The following is a 21,009-nucleotide window of genomic DNA, read 5'->3' on the forward strand; positions in this document are numbered from 1 at the left end:
TGTACAACTGTTTTAAAAACAGAACTGGAACACAATTAGTCTTCCAATGAAGTCTTAAACTTGCCACAGATATAACCTTCCTGGAAGTGTAGTACCATTGATTGTCTGAATTTTTTTTCCATAGTGTTGTTTGAGAATTGTATACAAAGAATAAATTGTATACCTAGAATATTGACCCAGCATACAAAGCTGGTTAAATACTGGTTATTTTAACAGCTTCCTTATTTTAAATCTAAAATTATGATTCATTAGTTTATTAGGGTATACCCTGGTACAGGTGTAGAAAGGTGCTTAGCCTGCAATATTGACAGACATGTATCTTATACACATGTGCATGTCTGAAAATGTTGACAAAATATTCAAATACTATACCATACAGCATTCCGGCAAGAGGGAGAGCTTAGACAAAATACATTCTTCGTTTTTGTATTTCCTGATTTGAGTTCTTTGCTATGGATTGAATTAGTGTAGTTTTGTGTATTTAAAAATTAAAATTTTAAATTTTGTACAGTATTAGGAAGTCAAACATACCATACCTGCAAGCAAAATAGAGTGGAGTTGCTCCTGACACGTTTGGCCTGTTAATATCTGCACCACTGTCTAATAAACACTGCACTGTCTTTTGGGTAAAGGAAAAAAGTAGTGTCAGAACCAGAAATTAACAAAGATATCACTTGGCTTGAAACTTAGTTTTATGCATCTCTCTTCAGTTATAAGAGTACATTTAATTTCCAGTAATACATCTCAAAAGCAAGATACCTAAAAATTAGGAAAAGGATTATGACAGTTACACCCTGAAATGCTTTCGCATTCTCTAGTCTCTATTTCTAGGACTTGGCTTTTTAATTAAAATGCCTTTTATAGGACTTGACCATTCTGTAAGACCTCTGAAATCAGATTCCCCCCCCAAAAAAGCTTATATTGACGTTTAAATATTTATCAGTAAATTGAGGTTAAAAAAGATATTGCCTTTTTGAAAAATATATTAAGAGGAAATTCTAAGTAAAAACAAACACTGTAAAGTATGAAAATGCTGAGCTCAGGTACCTAAACAACTTCAACTCCATCCCATCCACATGAGGTAGATGTGTCTATAATTATCAGTCTGATTACTAGCTGATGTCTTGAACCTTGTAACCCTTGACAGCTGGTCTTCAGGAGCCCTTTCTGGTGGTTCACAGAGTAACTTTCTGACCGCAGCAGAATGGAGAATTGGGTTGGGAAATAGTCCAGAGACCATTTCTTACTCAAAGTGGTCTATATCATTGGATAACAGGATCACTGTTCCATATGATCTTAAAAAAAAAATTTATTTTAAAGGTCCAAATCTGCAAAATCTATTCTGCATGTATATGCTTAATCCTAATGCAAAATCAGTCCCCAAAAGTACAAACACTTAACTGTATCTGATTAAAAGTTGTCATATACGCTTTTCTGTATGTAGTCATTCTGACAAACATGGCTCAAAATACTACACATTATAGTGAGTAATGCATGAATATTCAAGAACATTTAACACTACACCAATATCTGCAATCAACTATGTAATAATACATTAATCAATTGTATGAACAGCTGTGGGATGTGCATTAAATTATTTAAACTCTCAAAGGAGACTGCAGGTTTTAACCATTACAGTCAGTTCAAATGAGTTTTATGAACTTACTGTCTTGTGACCGTTCTGGCAAGCCACGTGTAGCGCTGTCTGTCCCATTGCATCTTCAACATCTACGTTATTGACATGCTGTACAAGATCATGAAGTAGTTCTGTTCGCCCATTGACAGCAAGCCAGTGAATCTAAGTAAAAAAAATCAAATTACTAATATTCTTAGTAGTCAATACATACATATATTTCATAAACACAAGTGTACAAAACTTAAGGCTATGGGGCAAAGATTTTCATAAAAAGGATCCTAGAATTACCTGCCTAAATATGCATCTAGAAGTCTAAATCTGTGCCTGAATTCACAGCAGCTCCCTTTGAACACGAGTAGATTGCAAGAATGTGTTTAAGAAAGGATCCTCAAACACCATACCTGCTGAGGAACGTAACCAGTAGACTGAACACCCTATTGATAGGAGGTACAACCAGAGGACAGAGTTAAATTTAGATTCTTGGACTCATGAGGTGCACGAGAGGGACTGGTGCCAGCTAAGACAATCAAGAATGTTTGAGGGAGGAGCCCTCTGCTTTGATATCAGAAGTCCACATTCATTGTTCAGGTCAGCAAAACTAGTAGTTACAAATATAATACCATGTGGTGCCACAACTTTACCCTCCTTAATTTCAAGTCAAAGCAGTTTGCTACAATACCAGTTACACAAAGGAAAAAAGTTAAAATCCTGTATAAAAGTGAAATTTTGTTATGTTGCCTGCTCACTGACAAAGGAGGTAGAAAAATAAAAAAGAAGAACCTTGAGCATATAAAGTTGCATTTCTGAAAGTGTTTTATTTGAATCAAAGATTTTACTGTTTTAGAAATATTTTGATCAATTTTAATCACTGGTAAATTAACAGTTCCACAATACTTTACAATTATATATTAACGGGGACCCTTCCAGTTTTAATGATAGCCGAGCTCGTCAAACACTTATCAGGCACAAGGTACAGGTGTTTTCAGTAAAGTTAGCATATCACTGGTTTATTAATTTCAAGAGAAGCACTTCAGTAACTTAACTAAAATGGATAGCACTTACTGCAGTCAGACCTTCATTATTGCAAATATTGACATCTGCACTATATTCTAAGAGCTTGCTCATACATTTCTTCTGCCTGTAAAGGAAAGAACATATTCAGTTCCAGTCACGAAAGAAGAAAAAGGGTCTGCAGAAAACAAATATCTTCCCCATGCCCCTTTCAGACTAATTCATCACATGCATCAACTGCAGTATGTAAGTTTTCTTCATAACAGTGCACCATTAACTGATATTTAAAGACAAGCAAATGGTCACCAATGCCATAGCAGACTCACACAGCCAAGAGTTTTAGCTTACAGGAGATAGAGGGAGAATGCTGGGTTGATTAGACAGGTTTCTATGTTACAAATATCAGAATACTTAAGTGTCCTGTTCTAACACATCATTTCAAAATCCATAAAAGCATGTTGGGAGAATAGAGGCTGCCGGTGAACGAAAAATGACAGTTAAAGAGGGAGGGAGTTTGGGTGCATGAGGCGATGCAGGGCACAGGCTCTGGGAGGGAGTTTACGTGCAGGAGGGTGCTTGGGGCACAGGAAGAGGTGCGGGGTGCTCAACTCGGGTGGCTCCCTGCAAGCGGCGACCTATCTCGGCTGCTACCAGGCAGAGGCACAGCAGGTGGCTCTGCGCGGTGCCCCCGCTCTGCCCTGAGTGCTGCTTTGCAGCTCCCATTGGCTACGAACAGCAGTCAGTGGAAGCTGTGGGGGCCATGCCTGCGGCCGAATGCAGCATGCAGAGCCTCCTGCCGCGCGTCTGCCTAGGACCCGCCCGAGGTGAGCAGCCCCCAATCCAGCACCCCACACCTCCTCCTATGCCCAAACTCCCTCCCAGAGCCCACGCTCCACACCCCCTCCCATGCCCCAACCGGCCCTGTGCCAACCAGACTATAAACCGGACTTTCAATGAAGATCAGAAATGCCGGTTTATAGAGCTTTCCATTTGGTGATGTGCCAGACAAAACAGCTTTTACTCTAAATGGAAGGAAGGACGATCCACTGACATGTCAAGCTCAGAAGACCTCAGATAAGTTCCCTGCTCCATGACACTTTACCTGTGTTACCTTAGGCAAGCTACTTAGGCCCTTTGGATATGTCAACGCAGCATGCAGCAGCACGCGCCCAAGCTCAGGTCAACCAATTCAGGCTTGCACTTCAAATAGCTGCAGGGACAGTACCTTCAAGTTGCAGCTCAGGCTGCAGCTTGGGCTATGAAGTTTATCCCCCGCCCCAGGCTTCAAAGAGCAAAGCGGTCAGGGTAATAGGCACATGTCTTCTTAATTTCATGTGGACTTTTGCTTTAGTGCAAGCAAGTGTGATTGTTGACAGCAATAACCTGTTCTTTTAACAAAATAACCCAGCCCTAGAATCACTGCTAATATTGCACCTACCTTTAAAAGGGACAACTTGAAGAGTCAGATTTCCTTCTGAAAATTCTGTAACTATTACCTTTACAACCACCACTTAAGATAACTGAAAAGTATTTTCTTCATTTTTTTTCATTTCACTTTGTATACTTGACATAGCATATTTTCAGTTCCACTTCTTCACTGATGGTTAATTGCATTTCCCATCATCTTCACTATCATAACATAACTCACATATGCTGCCCTAGAGAACTTATAAGTACATTCTTTCCCAGGCCCTTGAAGAGGCTGTCTGCCAGTCACACGATAAGAAAAGCGGAAAGCGAAGAGGCATCAGGCATGCATGTACACAGAGAAAAGGGTTGGATGGGAGGCAGCGAGTCAGAGCTTTTAAGTGGCGTTATTCTCAAGATGCCCCAAAAAAACCCACACTTAACCAGCCATCAGCAGGATGGCTAGAGAAATCCACTACCAGATAAGAGGGAGCCCAGGTAGGCCAAGCCCTCTTGTCCTATTAATACCATACATGTAATACTACGCTATGTCTACACTACTAAGATAAATTGACCTATGTTAGGTCGACTTATAGTCACAGCATTAGTTACTATGGTGGCTAATGTTCACACTACCTCACTTCTGTCAGTGGTGCACATCCTCACCAGGAGCATTTCTACCAACTGAAGAGGGGCAGTGTGGGAGGACTGAGAGCCAGGCCAAACGTGTCAGGGGGGTCGAGGAGAGAAGAGATTCACACCTGGAGTCGTCAGCTGCTGTGCGCCAGAGTTCCCAGTGTGGAGCCCAGGTGACAGCCCGGTTTGGAGGGGAGACCAGGCAGCAACAGGGCTCAGGAGCCAGGAATCTGCTTCTTATCCATTTCACACCTCCAGCAGCCAAGAGTGACAGCCAACAGCCAACATAAGGACTGCAGTGTCAGCACATACACTGTATCTCCCTAACTATGTCAACGTAAGCCCTAAGCCTCTTGTTGAGGTGGTTGTTTTATGTCAGCAAAGCAGGGGGTTACATTGGCGGGAGGAGCATTTCAGGGTGTACACCTACACCATTTATTCAACAAAAGCTCACTTTTGTCAACAAAACTGTGTAGTGTAGACAAGGCCTGAGTCTTTTTGTCTTGCAGAAGATGTTCCTTCAGGGAACACAGTTAATTTCTTGATATCTAAATACCAATCCAAACAGTGAAACCCCTTCAACTTCGTCTTCCAGATCCTGAATAATCCAATCCATGCTTTACACCTTTAATGTATTTACCTTGTTCATTGTCAAGTGTTGTATTACATACAATTACAATATTGCAATAAGAGTTTTATTATTATTAGTCACTAAATAAAATCTCTCCAACTATCAAACTGATGATTAGCAAAAATGCTTAAATGGTCATAGAAGTTTATGTTTCTTGCTTGGTTGTATTTAGATAGATCAATATTCTAAAATTAAAAAATTAAATATCCTACAAATTCATGGTTCACATTCTGGTTTTACTTATATTTTCGAAAGTGCAAAACATAATTTAACCAGTATGCAAACCAAAATTATAAAACATTCTTAAAACAGGTCTATAATCTGTGTTAAGTAAAATCAGCATGCTTTGAGAAGGTAATAGTTTTCTTACCCATTTCTAGCTGCCAAATGAAGGGGTGTACATCCCGAAATATCCTGGTAGTTAGGATTTGCTCCCTTTTTTAACAGCAGAACTAGACATTCAACTGATCCACAGCTTGGATGGAGGTATGGAAAGAAAGAAAGGAAATGGCAAAATCAGTAAAATGAAAATTTAATGGTAAACCATAGCAAGAATCTTTGAGAGAGTCAAATTCTACACTGATGTACACTATCATGCAACTTCAATAACTTCCACAGGTTGAAGCCAACACAAAATTTGGCTTTAATGTCACTAGGTTTTTTACAACTTGAAAACTTAGGTTACTTAAAAAAAAAAAAAGAGGACACTCCACTGGAGTGAGAACTGATAATACAACATTTGGTTAACATTACAGGGAAAGAGTTAATTGACTCAAGACCAAATCGCAGAAGCATGTGCAAGGAAACCTCAAAGATATCAGATTTGCACACCCTTGGCATTATGTTTATGTTTCCCCTCAACTAATGTCCTTTCGCAGTATTGGACTGGCCAAACCTCTAACTTACTTTAATTACAACACTACTTGTTAAAAAATATATGCTAAAAAAGTTTAGTTTTCAGAAGAAAGGTAGATACTCAAATATAAGCATAGCAAAAAGAAAAAACAAAGACTGAGGGTTACATGATACATCCAAATATCTGAGTCTGCCATAGTTTTGTTACGTAACTGCTTTCTCTTTATTTTCTGTTTGCAACTTAATTGGTCATTATTCATAGAATATCAGGGTTGGAAGGGACCTCAGGAGGTCATCTAGTCCAACCCCCTGCTCAAAGCAGGACCAATCCCCAACTAAATCATCCCAGCCAGGGCTTTGTCAAGCCTGACCTTAAAAATATCTAAGGAAGGAGATTCCACCACCTCCCTAGGTAACCCATTCCAGTGCTTCACCACCCTCCTAGTGAAACGGTGTTTCCTAATATCCAACTTAAATCTCCCCCACTGCAACTTGAGACCATTACTTCTTGTTCTGTCATCTGCTACCATTGAGAACAGTCTAGATCCATTCTCCTTGGAACCCCCTTTCAGGTAGTTGAAAGCAGCTATCAAATCCCCCCTCATTCTTCTCTTCTGCAAACTAAATAATCCCAGTTCCCTCAGCCTCTCCTCATAAGTCATGTGCTCCAGCCCCCTAATCATTTTTGATGCCCTCAGCTGGACTCTTCCCAATTTGTCCACATCCTTCTTGTGGTGTGGGGCCCAAAATTGGACACAGTACTCCAGATGTGGCCTCACCAGTGTCAAATAGAGGGGAACGATCACGTCCCTTGATCTGCTGGCAATGCTCCTACTTATACAGCCCAAAATGCCGTTAGCCTTCTTGGCAACAAGGGCACAATGTTGACTCATATCCAGCTTCTCATCCACTGTAACCCCTAGGTCCTTTTCTGCAGAACTGCTGCGTAGCCACTCAGTCCCTAGTCTGTAGCAGTGCATGGGATTCCTCCGTCCTAAGTACAGGACTCTGCACTTGTCCTTGTTGAACCTCATCAGATTTCTTTTGGCCCAATCCTCTAATTTGTCTAGGGCCCTCTGTATCCCTATCCCTACCCTCCAGTGTATCTACCACTCCTCCCAGGTTAGTGTCATCCGCAAATTTGCTGAGGGTGCAATCCATGCCGTCCTCCAGATCATTAATGAAGATATTGAACAAAACCGGCCGTAGGACCAACCCTTGGGGCACTCCACTTGATACCATCTGCCAACTAGACATGGAGCCATTGATCACTACCCGTTGAGCCCGATGATCTAGCCAGCTTTCTACCCACCTTATAGTCCATTCATCCAGCCCAAACTACTCTAACTTGTTGGCAAGAATACTGTGGGAGACCAGATCAAAAGCTTTGCTGAAGTCAAGGAATAACACATCCACGGCTTTCTCCTCATCCACAGTGCCAGTTATTTCATCATAGAAGGCAATTAGGCTAGTTAGGGATAACCTGCCCTTGGTGAATCCATGCTGACTGTTCCTGATCACTTTCCTCTCCTTGCAAGTTGGGGCTGTCAAGCGATTAAAAAAAATTAATCGTATTATTAAACAGCAGAATACCATTTAAATATTTCTGATTTTTTCTACATTTTCAAACATATTTATTTCAGTTACACAGAATACAGAGTGTACAGTGCTCACTATGTTTATTTTTTATCACAAATACTTGAACTGTAAAAAATAGTACATTTCAAGTATATTTCAGTATATTTCACCTAATACAAGTACTGTAGTGCAATCTCTATATAATGAAAGTTGAACTTACAAATGTAGAATTATGTACAAAAAATAACTGCATTCAAAAATAGAACAATGTAAAACTTTAGAGCCTTCAAGTCCACTCAGTCCTACTTCAGCCAATAATTCAGTCAAACAAGTTTGGTTACAGTTTGCAGGAGATAAACGCTGCCCACATCTTGTTTACAATGTCACCTGAAAGTGAGAACAGGTATTTGCATGGCACTGTTATAGCCAGCATCGCAAGATATTTACGTGCCAGATGCACTAAAGATTCAAAATGCCCCTTCATGCTTCAACCACCATTCCAGAATATGAGTCCATGCTGATGACGGGTTCTGCTCGATAACGATCCAAAGCAGAGCGAACTAATGCATGTCCATTTTCATCATCTGAGTCCGATGCCACCAGAAGATAGATTTTCCTTTCTTGGTGGTTCGGGTTCTGTAGTTTCCACATCGGAGTGTTGCTCTTTTAAGACATCTGAAACCATTCTCCACACCTCATCCCAGTCAGATTTTGGATGGCACTTCAGATTCTTAAACCTTGGGCTGTGTGTGTGACAGGTTTGGCATAGCAATTGGCTGAACAAGAAGTAGAACTGAGTGGACTTGTAGGCTCTAAAGTTTTACAGTGTTTTGTTTTTGAGTGCAGTTAAGTAACAACAAAAAATATCTACATTTGTAAGTTACATTTTCACAGTAAAGAGATTACATTATAGTATTTGTATGAGATGAATTAAAAACACGTTCTTTATCATTTTTACAATGAAAATATTTGTAATCAAAAATAATGTAAAGTGAGCTCTGTACCTTTGTATTCTGTGTTGTAACAAATCAATATATTCGAAAATGTAGGAAAAAACCAAAAATATTTAATAAATTTCCATTGGCATTCCATTGTTTAACAGTGTGATTAATCACAGTTAATTTTTTTTAGTTAATTGCGTGCGTTAACTGTGATTAATCGACAGCCTTAATCATCAGATCAAGAATATCCAGCATTACTTGCCATCAAGAAAGTTTTAAATGGGCATGAGGAGTAGTTGATTAACTTTCTGATTTTCATTATATCTTGGTCATAAGGAACATTATTAAAAAATTGGATACATATTTTATGTTTATTGCTATGGCCAGGTTCAGAGCTTAGGCCTGGTCTACAGAACGCAGTTATTTCAGAATTAGCCGAGTCATCTCGAAATAAAACTGATTCCGTCCACACGACCAAACCAGTTTTTTTCAATTTAAAGGGCTCATTAATCCAATTTCTTTACTCCACCTCGGCAACTGGAGTAGCGCTAAAATTGAGATCGCAGGTCCGGGTTACAGGTACTGTGGACGCAATTCGACGATATTGGACTCCGGGAGCTATCCTAGAACGCTCCCTTGTGACCGCTCTGGACAACACTCTGAACTCCGATGCACTAGCCAGGTAGGCAGTAAAAGCCCCGGGAACTTTTGAATTTCCTGTTTGGTCACCTTCAGCACAGTCCACCATCACAGGCGACCACGCAGAGTCCACCATCACAGGCGACCACGCAGTCCCAGATTCACAGACGAGCTCCAGCACGGTCCGAACGGGAGGTACTGGATCTCATTGCATGCTGGGGAGATTAATCTGTTACGGCAAAATTACATTCCAAAAAAAGAAACGCAAATACGTACACTAAAGTCTCCAGGGCCATGACGGAAAGAGGCTACTCCAGGGACACAGAGCAGTGTCATACAAAAAATCAAGGAGCTCAGGCAAGCATACCAAAAAGCCAGGGAGGCAAACAGGCACTCTGGATCACAGCCCCATACATGCCACTTCTACCGTGAGCTGCATGCAATTATGGGTGGGTGACGCCACCACTACCCCACCACTGTCCATGGCCACCTACAAGGGAAGAGTGGCACAGAGCGAGGAAGATGAGTTTTTAGAGGACAAAGAGGAGCAGGACAGTGCACAGGCAGCAAGTGGGGAATCTGTATTCTTAACGCTGAAGCCAATAGCCTCCCCCCACTCCCAAAGCATGCTCCCGGACCATGACCCTGGAGAAGGCACTTCCGGTGAGTGAGAGCTTGATCGGAACCATGGAATGGGGGGAAACCCAGCCACGCTGGGCTGTTCGCGTTTAGTTTGAAGGGCTCATCCCTGCTCAGAGCCTCATCGGAGCCCCGCGGTGGGTGGCTGTGTATGAAGCGATCATCCCAGAGAGCCCCCAGACCCTCCTTTTATACGGCAAATCCACCATGCATTGCTTGCTATAGGAAAGGGGGCCCGGCAGTTTGAAAGCATTGAAATGAATGCGGAAGAAGCAGAACCCCGCGTGCCCCAGGGCTTACCATGGCTGCCTGCAAGCTGAATTCTGTTGCCTAGCGGCATGTGATGGCTTACTCACACCAAAGTGGCAGGCACTTCAGTATAAGAGGCAAAATGAGACCTTGTACAGAAAGAACATGTACTATGAATTGCCGGTTTCACTGAGAAAGTGTGTCCCCTTTGTTCTCTAAAATGTATCTTTTAAAATCCTACCCTCCCTTTTTCTCCTCCCGCAGCAGGTGCAAATGTTTCAACGCAGCCCCTATCTACTCCATCCCAGAGGCTGGTCCAGATTAGAAGGCGGGAAAAACGAATTTGGGATTACATGTTTGCGGAGCTCATGCAGTCCTCCTGTACTGATAAGGCCCAGTTGAATGCATAGAGGCAAACAATTGTGGAGTCACGTAAAGCATTACATGAATACGAAGAGAGGAGGGACACGTGCAATGAGAGCAGGCAGGATGTTATGGTCAAGCTCATGGGGGAGCAAACTGACATGCTCCACTGGATGGTGGATCTAATGCGGGAAAGGCAGTTAGACCACAGACTGCCACTGCACTCCTGTATAACCGCCCTCCCTTCTCCCCAAGTTCCATAGCCTCCTCACCCAGACGCCCAAGAACATGGCGGGGGAGGCTACAGGGACCCACACAGTCCACCCCAGAAGATAGCACAAGCAGCAGAAAGCTGGCATATCCTAAATTTTGATTTGGTTTCTGCACTTGTCCTTCCCTCCTCCTCCACCCCCCTAACCCAATTACCCCCCCCACACACACACTTCTAGCTTCTGATTTCTCTCAATGTTTTGTGCAACAAATAATAAAGAACGGTTTTTAAACAATTTGACTTTATTTCCTATATCTATATCTATCTATCTGGGGTGGGCAACTTTAAGAGAAACAAACACAACTGTCACACCGTACCCTGGCCAGTCATGAAAGCGGCTTTCAAAGCTTCTCTGATGTGCAGCGCGCCCTGCTGCGCTCTTCTAATCACCCTGTTGTCTAGCTGTGCGAAACTGGCCACCAGGCAAGTTGCCTCAACCTCCCACCCCGCCATAAATGTCTCCCCCTTACTCTCACAGATATTGTGGAGCACACAACAATCAGCAATTACAATTGGAATACTGGTTGTGCTGAGATCTAACCAAGTCAGTAAACTGCACCAGTGCGCTTTCAAACGTCCAAACGCACATTCTACCACCATTCTGCACTTGCTCAGCCTAGAGTTGAACTGCTCCTTACTACTGTCCAGGGTGCTTGTATACGGCTTCATGAGCCATGGCATTAAGTGGCAGGCTGGGTCCCCGAGGATAACTATAGGCATTTCAACATCCCCAACAGTAATTTTCTGGTCTGGGAAGCAAGTTCCTTCCTGCAGCTGTTCAAACAGACCAGAGTTCCTGTAGATGCGAGCATCATGCACCTTTACCAGCCATCCACGCTGATGTCAGTGAAACGTCCCTTGTGATCCACCACTGCTTGCAGCACCATGGAAAAGTACCCCTTGCGGTTTATGTACTGGCTGCTCCAGTGTTCCGGGGTCAAGATAGGTGATAGACTGAACACATATCCGCTGCTGCAGTTAGGGAACCCCAGCGCATTAAAGCCATCCACAATGGTCTGCACATTTCCCAAAATCACTACCTTGGAGAGCAGCCGGTCAATGATTGCACTGGCTACTTGCAGCACAGCAGCCCCCACAGTAGATTTGCCCATTTTAAACTGATTCCCGACTGACCAGTAGCTGTCGGGTGTTGCAAGCTTCCACAGGGTTATGGCCACTCGCTTCTCAACTATGAGGGCTGCTCTCATTTTGGTGTCGTTGCGCTTCAGGGCAGGGGACAGCAAGTCACAAAGTTCCATGAAAGTGGCCCTACACACATGAAAGTTTCTCAGCCACTGGGAATCATCCCATACCTGCAACACTATGTGGTCCCACCAGTCCAAGAATGGGCATTCCACGGCATGAACCTGGCCCAACACCCCCATGATCTCCCAAACGCCAGATGCCGTGCTTCTAGGAACGTCTGTGTCCATGTTCTCATCAGTATAGTAATCGCGCTATCATCACTTCCTCGCCTGGTTCTGCAGGTACTGCACATACTGCTGGATAATGCGCGAGGTATTTACAATGGTCAAAACTGCAGCGGACATCTGATCGGGCTCCATGGCTATGGCACCTGCATGGGTAATCCTAGAAAAAGGGCACGAAACGTAGGAGAGCAGAGTGGCAGAGGAAGCTGTGCTGTTCGGTTCACGGTAGCCGAAAAAAGGAGGAAAATGGTTGTTTTTTGTAGTTTCTGTAGTGGGAGCCCAGGACAGACAACATGGAGAAGCTCAGAAGCGCGGCAATAGCGGGAGAGCAGAGTTGGCGGCGGAAGCGTTCGATGAGGAAGAGAAAGAGTAGATAGTAGAGATTACATAGGAAGATGAGAGGTGGATTCATAGTAGCAAGAGAGCAGCGATGCACCATCTCCTGAAAGCAGTATGGCGTCTGCACGCCAAAAAGGCGCGAAACGATTGTCTGCCGTAGCTTTCACGATGGGAGGAGTAACTGACAACACATACCCAGAAACACCTGCGAGAATATTTTTGTCATCATGCATTTCATATTTACAGGCAAGGACTTCAGCCTGGATAGAAATGTTCAGCATACAGCCTAAAATTCTTCCCTGTCTGCTCATAATTGAGCAAAGTACCAACCCACCATATTATGACAGCAAAGCACCTAATGAATAGTGCAGCGCTTCTCACTTCCTTGATGTCATTATCATGAGACAGAATGACTGAATGCTTCCCAAAAAAAAGCCAACTGTCTACTACAGAGGGAAAAAGCAAGTCTGGAATAGCAAAGCTCAGGCAGCTAGCAACTGCAGAGGTAACTCTTTAACCAACATACACCGTAAACAGGCTTTATTCCTCCCACAGCAGTCCTATTTCAAAAAGGATGAAAAAGCAACCATCAGTAGTTAATGTTGCCTATCCACAAGCTTGTCAGGATATGGAAGCCCACTTGAAATCCTGAGTGTAAGCTGCCTGGTTTTGTGTTAAAAGTTATTCTTGAAGGGGTAAGTGTGCACACTGGTAATTCAAGAAAGGTTAGGGAAAAAATATAGCAACAAATATGCACTGAAGGGTTTTCCCGTTTAATGGTCTAGATTTCTGTGGTAATGTAATCCTTTAAGTGATCTCCCAGACAACTTAAAAGTGCTAAATCTTACTTTGCTGCAATATGAAGCAAGCTCCTCTTCACACGTCCAAATGCATAATTCACATCAAATTTTGAATTTGACAGCAGCTCTGAAACAGACCTTAAGCAGATAAAACTGTGTGTTAGGGAAAAAAGTCTAAAGATAGTTTTACCCACTTTCAGATACACATCACAAAACATTTGCATGACTGAATACTTTATCTGTTTTACCATCATCTCAGTGTACCACTTTTCTCCCTTACAGCCTATAAACAAAGCAGGGCTCCACAGCTCAGTTAAAATACCTGAATACTAACCTGCAATGCCCCTCACTCTTCCACTTCCTAGTTCAAACTGACATCAACAAATATGTCATATTGTGTGGTTATTTTGGATGTACATTAATGTGGACTAGGACAAGATGTTCAAGACATTTCTTTACTCTGGTAAGCACTGACTTTGCTTTGAGCAATTATAAATAAATGTATACCAATACTTCTCCCCACTCCTCTACATGTTCCCTGTCCACATTTCTGGCAAGTTCCCTATGCATACACCAAGTTTAGAAGGAAAAAGCGCCAATATAATAAAATTTAAGGCAGACTGTTCGACTGAACTTCCATGATTATGGAATAAGTCTGACATGTAAGACACACAGCCGTATTAACCTGGATGGATCACAGCATTAACTACAAGACACACATTTCAAATTAGGCTCAGGTTGAAACAACCTGGTGACTTGGTGTCCAGGAGGCTGCATAACTGAAACTCTAGTATATGTGTCAGCATAAACATATTGTGGAGAAGGAACAACATACACCCTGATGTCAGATCAACAAATTTCAGTGCTTCTTACTTGTCTACAAAACTCAACAGGGGTAGGGAAGTAGCAGCAAACTCGTTTGACACATCCCTCAGACAGATTCCAACAGCTTCCCCGCTTCCCAAACAACTGTCATTTAAGAAGGCCCCCAGCCATCAGTCTTGTCTGATCAACACATGTTGGACAATCTCCCCTAGAGATAGATACTATGAGTTTCAATACCAACAGTACATCAACTCCTAGTGCTACATCTCATTCACAAAGAAACTACCATTGTTCTGTTCTCCCAGTATTCATTACATACTGGCTCCTTCTCCATCACTGGACCCACTTCAAACGCCTAGTCTTAAGCGCACACACAGGCATTTCCAGGATTGAGTCAACTAGATTTCTCAGGTACATAAAGTATATACATAGTCTTTTGCAGGTTTGGGCATTCAGTGAGCTGGGCCCCAGCTATGCAAGAATCTTCTCTTTGGGCAGGTCTACACTACAAACTTGCATCAGCACAGCTGTACCAATGCAGATGTGTCGCTGCAGCACTTCTGGAGAAGACGCTCTAGGCAGAAAACACCTCTGCAAAAGGCAATAGCTATGTCTGGAGGAAAAACTCTCCCACCGACATTCTGCTGCCTATACAGGGGGTTAAGGTCAATATAACCATGTTGATAGGGGTGTGAAAAATCCAGACCAGTAAGCAACGTAGTTATATCAAAGAAAGTATGTAGTACAGACCTGGCCTCTGTGACCCTGGATGGCAGCTCAGCAACAGAAACCCTGGAGCCAAAACTACTTTAATAAATAAAGCTCTACTAAACATGTTGCTTCCTATGCCCTTAAAAATATTTAGCTGCAGACTACTACTATGGAGGATGTTTATAGTTATTACCATTTAGACGCATGTTACAGACAGGCTAATGGTTGTAACCTTACAAGTAAGATAATTTAAAAAGTAGTAATTTATGCACAAACCTGTAGGAAGAAACACTCACCTGTGCTGGTCAGCCATAACCATTGGCATTAGTGTGTAGACAGCAGTTTCATTATCTGTGCAGAAATTAGATTATTCAGTTACCATAAAATCTTGTGTGTAAATTTATCCAGTAATTATTGTCTGTTTTTAGAAGTTACGGTAGATGAATAGAATTTTTACTCTGTATGATAGACCTAGATATAGATATGACAAATTATTGAATAATTCTAAAAGAAAAGCTACTGCTGTTTATATGGAAAATATATGATGAATTAATGAGATTACTGTAGGTGAAAAACTACTCTTCCTAAGTAAGAAAAATGTACGTTACTAATTTTATTTTTAATTTTTGTCTATCCTTTTATCCTTCAGATTGCTGCTAAGTTCTCATTACTGAATTGTCTCAGTATCATGCAAGTTAATTTAAAAGTGAAGATATTCTAGATTTCCTGTATTTACATATTATTTCCATAGTTGTGTTACTGATGTTACTAAAATGATTTTTTTTTAAATCTAATCTACCTAATAGTATTAATGCTGTCGACTTTTTTGTTTCAACTTATACACTGAAAAATAGTCAATTTCCCCTTTTGTTTCTAGACCTTTTCACCTTTTTGGTTCTGACAGGCACAAATCTACAGTGTTTGGGTTCAAACACTGTAGTAGAATTACTCCTGAGGGAAATTCTGCACCAAAAAATAAAAATTCAGCACACAATATTTTAAAATTCTATGAAATTCTGCATATTTTATTTGTCAATAAATAAATGTAGAGGCGCCTACATGGCCATGGGAAGCACAGGTCAACGGGTGGGAGATCACCCAGCAGCCCTCCCGCTCAGGGACACAGACTGAACGGTGAGGCTGTACCCGACCCTGGCAGTGCAAGGCCCGAGCCTGGCCCAGAAACACCCTAGGGCCCTGCTCCTCCACACCAGGCCCACCAAGATAGGCAGCAAGAGGGACAGAGTTTCACATGCATGCCCAGTCTGGCCTCTGATCCAGGTGTGTGGCAAGCAGGCTCAGCCTGGCAGGACCCAACTGGGGAGGGACTTAGTATGGGGAGGATCCAGGTGAGGGGCAATCTGGATGCACAGGAACTCACTGGGGGGGTTCTGGGTGCAGGTGAAGGGGGTGGGGGTTCAGCGAAGAGGTATGGGGGGAATGAGCTCAGAAAGCAGGGGGATGCTGGATGCTGGGGAAGTGGGGCTTGGCGTCCAGCTGCAGCTGTTTGGGGCTTAATGGGGTGGGGGTCTAGGTGCAGCTAGTTGGGGCTCAGTGGGGTGGGGGTCCAGGTGCAGGGAGTTCATCAGGGTAGTTCAGGTGCAGAGGAGGTGGGCTCATCAGGGGGAATGGAGGTAGGGGTCCGGATGCAGGCAGAGATGCTCTGTGGGAGGGTTCTGGGTACAGGCGACTCGGGTGGGGGGGTTCTGGGTGGACTGGGAAGCAACTCCCCATACAGAGTGGCCCTCCTCCAGCAGCTGAAGAACGATGCCGGGAGGAGAGGCACACCTTGTGAGGTTTCTAGGGGTAGGTCTGAACCAGCCCTAACCCCGCCTTGCAGGGGAAGAAGAAGTCCTGTCCTTCCCTGCCCCCAGCCCAGCCAGGACTAGCAGCTGAGCCTAGCAAAGAATTGGAGCCACTGACCAGTGCATCTCCAGCCCCCCCTCCCCAAGATTTACCTCTCCGTCAGCTGCTCCAGGTGCCCAAAATGACGCACCAGTGCTGTTGGGGAGGGGCACATGACTGCTCTTGCAGCTTCCCTTTGCTTCCCAGTTAGAAGTCATTTTTCTTCAAGGAAACAAAGAAATCTGCAGGGGACATTAATTCCGCATGCGTGCAGTGGTGCAGAATTCCCCCAGGAGTACTGGAATGTTATTCTTTTTAAAAAGTTAATGCTTTCAAAACGTAAAAAAACCCAAAACCCAGAACCTTTATTGCAATACCTAAACTGATTTTTGATATAGTATAAGATATGAAGGAATCAAAATATTCAGCATTAACAAAAGAATATAAAGTAGAAACAGGTGAATTTGTATGAAATATATTTTGTAAATGCCTTTTCTCTCATAATTTTAAACTTGGCTAGGAAACTTAAGGCTGGTCTTACTCTATATACAGTTTGTGCCAATTTAACTATACCAATTTAGAAACAGACATATAGCAGTTAAATCTGCACAATCTCTCATAAGCACCTTTATATCAGTGTAACTGCTTCCATACTAGATGGTTGTGCAGATTTAACTATGTCAATTAACCAACACAGCTAAATCACTAAAAAAAACCTGTGCATAGACAAGCTCTTAGAAAGGGTGGTTTAGGGTTGGTTTTGTGAAGTTTTTGGTAAATCTAGCCCTTAAGAGGAAGTAGTAAACAAAATCCTATTAATTCAAAGAACAGGTACAGCACAAAGAAGAGAGAAATCTGTTCTTTACTTAGCTAAATAATGAAACTTACAATGCGACTCTTCCTTGTCCATGAAACTAACCTTTTTATTCAACCTTTGTGTAGAACGATATACACTTGAAGACAAAGAGCATATATATTTTAAACTTCATTTAGTCCTGCACAGCTAACACAACTAAGAGTGAAGGAGCTGGATTCTCCTCCATTTTGCATATCAGCAACAGCACTTGTTTACTATTGAAGATTTGGGGGATGTTCTAGTATCACTAAGGGCATAATTTTCCCTGAAGAACCATTATTACTAATGATGATATTGGAGATGAAAACACAATTTGACTCAAAACCCCGGTTGAGTTTGCAGGGCTGTCAGTTACAAAAAACAAAACACTGATTTAATTGTAAAGTTTGAATATTTAGTAACAAAATTAAGCAATGAACAAAGCCCTACAAAGAGTTTTGTTTTTAATTAAGGAGTGACAAGTCAGAGTAGACACAAAGCCTTGCATTAAAACGGTTTAAAGACATATTTGCCTACCCATTACTGGTGAATGCCAAGTTGAGGGGGCCTAAGCCATTAGCTTCTGAGAATTAAAGCTTTCATTTAAAAATGAAGTTTCTAGCCATTACAGATTACAACAATGTTCTAAACATGAACAGATACTATCTTCCTGAGTCTGCAGATATACACTCATGCCTCTGCACAGATTTCCCAAACAGCTGCAGAATGAAAATAAGGGCTTAACTGCACACAGACATTGCATTAGTTTACTATAACCTCCTTTAAATCAGTGCAACTTTTGCACCTGAACTCTTTAGTATCCATTTAAAACTGATCCGAAGAAGAGCGCTTTGTAACCTTGAAAGTTTGTCTCTCTCATCACCAGAAGTTGGTTCAAGAAAAAAATATTACCTCACCCACCTTGTCTCTCTAATGCCTGGGACCAACCCAACTATGACAACATTGCATAGAACTGTTTATGTCAATTCAGAGAGCACCTGTGTAAATGTCCACACAAAGTTGCACCAGTTTAAGTCAGTCAGTATAACTGAAGGCGTGATTTTATGTCAGTACAACTTCCTGTTTAGACCAAGTCTAAAAGGATTATTCAGTTTTTACTGCTGCTCTTCAGAAGCCAGAGGTTAACTCCTTTCCCCTCAGTACTATTTGTTTGTATTATCATAGTAACTAAAAGCATGAGGGAAGACGACCCCCCCCCCCCAAAGTAGCAAGGATGCTTGAGACAGGGCGAGGGGCGAAAAGGAAAAGAAATTCTTCCTCCCTTCCAGTAGGGAAAGAGGGGAAGGGAGAGCCACTAGACAGAGAACAGTCTAAAACCAGCCCTGGAGTAGGGTCCAGGGACAGTACATCAGTAAGGTTGTCCACACTACAAGCGCTACTATCCTGCTTGTAGCACGGACACCTGCTACAGCAAGGGAAGGGTTTTTTCCACTGCTGTAGTAAATCCATCCCCTCAAGAGATGCTAGTTAGGTCGACAGAAGAATTGTTCTGTCCACCTAGCGGTGCCTACCCTGGCTCAGCCGAACTACATCTTTTTTCGCACCCCTGAGCAACGTAGCTAAATTAACCTACATTTTAGGTGCAGACCAGGTTTCAGAATCCCAGCCACCTCCCCAGGCCCAAAAGCAGCCTGGCGGGGCCCGGACTTCTCACGGGAGCTCTGCCCTATCGCCCGTCGGGGCATCGGGTCCTAGATAGGGGACCTAGGGGAGCGGAGGGCAGCGGAGGGCAGCGGGATCCCCTCGCCGGGGGACGGCGCTGGACCGAGGAACCGCCCCCGGCACCGCTCCCCTCTTACCTTCGGGCAGCTCCACGGTGCGGGCGCGGCGCAGGGACCTGGTGAGACGGTTGAGCTGTTCCATGGCTCTCTCCATCCTCGGGGGGGGCGGGGGGGGCCGCTCCACCCAACCCCGCGGACCCGCCTCAGCCCATCGCAGCGCCGCTTGCGTGCGGCCAGAGCGGGGCCCGCGGCCCTCTTCGCAGGCTCCCACCCGCACGGTCCCAGAGCCACGGCGCATGCGCGCTCCTACGCGCGTGCCCACCGGCGGAAGGGCACCTCCTTGAAGTGGCTGCCCTTACCCGCAACAGCGCCCCGCCCACCCAGCGTTGCCAACGGTACTACGGGGGGCCGGAGGGGGAGGGGCGAGGAGCGGGGGCGCGGCTAGGAGCTGTGGGCGGGGCAGGAGCCGAGGGGCTGAGCTCGGTAGGAGCTGGCTCAGCAGCGGGGGAGGGGGGCGGGAGTGAGTGAGGACGGAGCAGGCGCGGGCGCTCCTCTCTCCCTGCGCTTCGGAGGCTGGGGCTCGAGGAAGCGCAGAGGGAGCAAACTCTCCGCCCTGGGGCTTATAGGGAGCCACCACTGTAGCTCCTGCACCCCTCGAATTATTAGTGCCCCCTCCCGCACACCCTTCGGTTTCCTTCCCCTGTCCTCAAGGGCGGGAGGGTGCTTGTGGCGCTGTGTGCTGTTGCGAGAAGTCTGCGTCCTCCGGTGACTGTGCGTTGTGAAACAGAAAATGACTGTGGCTAGCAGGTGACTGAATAAAGATCATAGTAGACACTAAAAGAAAAGGAGGACTTGGGGCACCTTAGAGACTAACCAATTTATTTGAGCATGAGCTTTCGTGAGCTACAGCTCACTTCATCGGATGCAACTGTAGCTCACGAAAGCTTACGCTCAGACAAATTGGTTCGTCTCTAAGGTGCCACAAGGACTCCTTTTCTTTTTGCGAATACAGACTAACACGGCTGCTACTCTGAAATAGACACTAGAAGACCAGGAGAGGCACATGCATATTTGCAGGATTCAGGTCTACACCCAGAAATTGCACTGAATTATGCAATTTCTGGGTGTAGAGCTGAACCCTGCAAATATGCATGAGCTACGCCTTACTGCCAGGAGTAGTCCAACTGAAATCAGTATACTACTCCCAGTAAAAGTCAGACTTATGTAAGTGTAAACAGTATCAGGCCCCCAAGATACTGCTAAAATTCTTTGAGTAGGTCTCTTCTTTTAGTTAGACAAGTCCTTGGTGGTGTGATGAGTAGATTATTTTCACAAAAGGACATTGGAAAACTTGAGTGATATTAGCATCAAGAATACTGAAAAGAAAGGGGCTGCAGTAGTTAGGTATGAAGATGACATTGATCACTGACTTGGAAAAGGACTTCTGCAGTGAAAAAGGAGAATTAAGGGCAGATTTGGGAGCTATTACAGAGATTAAACCCTCAGGATTTGATAACAGTAACCATAATGCAATGGAGAATAGAGTGACATGAGAAGTAAAGAACATGAACATATGAAAATACATACTTTCAAAATATATTGTTTGTTGCTTCTATTGCAGTAGAA

The 21,009-nt window shown here is 43.6% G+C and overlaps 1 protein-coding gene across 5 annotated transcripts in view; it reads right to left on the reverse strand.

The window, feature by feature from the left end:
- Positions 1 to 19,712, reverse strand: part of HACE1 (HECT domain and ankyrin repeat containing E3 ubiquitin protein ligase 1) — a 91,803-nt gene extending 72,091 nt beyond the window's left edge. For 2 of the 5 annotated variants that reach the window (XM_073336880.2, XM_073336879.1), the window contains exons 1-7: positions 19,462 to 19,711; positions 15,258 to 15,312; positions 13,474 to 13,563; positions 5,692 to 5,796; positions 2,699 to 2,774; positions 1,667 to 1,798; positions 537 to 619 (exon numbers count right to left, since the gene is read on the reverse strand). In XM_073336880.2, coding sequence (XP_073192981.1) covers positions 537 to 619; positions 1,667 to 1,798; positions 2,699 to 2,774; positions 5,692 to 5,796; positions 13,474 to 13,563; positions 15,258 to 15,312; positions 19,462 to 19,681 — 761 coding nt within the window. In that variant the 5' untranslated portion in view covers positions 19,682 to 19,711. Of the gene's footprint in view, positions 1 to 536; positions 620 to 1,666; positions 1,799 to 2,698; positions 2,775 to 5,691; positions 5,797 to 9,424; positions 9,550 to 12,169; positions 12,831 to 13,473; positions 13,564 to 15,257; positions 15,313 to 19,461 lie in introns of those variants that run through there. The other 3 variants (XM_073336881.1, XM_073336883.2, XM_073336882.1) reach the window with 3 other exon arrangements.
- Positions 19,713 to 21,009: the final 1,297 nt, after the last annotated feature.

The sequence above is a fragment of the Lepidochelys kempii genome, chromosome 3 (genome assembly GCF_965140285.1).
Source record: "Lepidochelys kempii isolate rLepKem1 chromosome 3, rLepKem1.hap1, whole genome shotgun sequence".
In the NCBI taxonomy this organism is placed as follows: Eukaryota; Metazoa; Chordata; order Testudines; family Cheloniidae; genus Lepidochelys; species Lepidochelys kempii.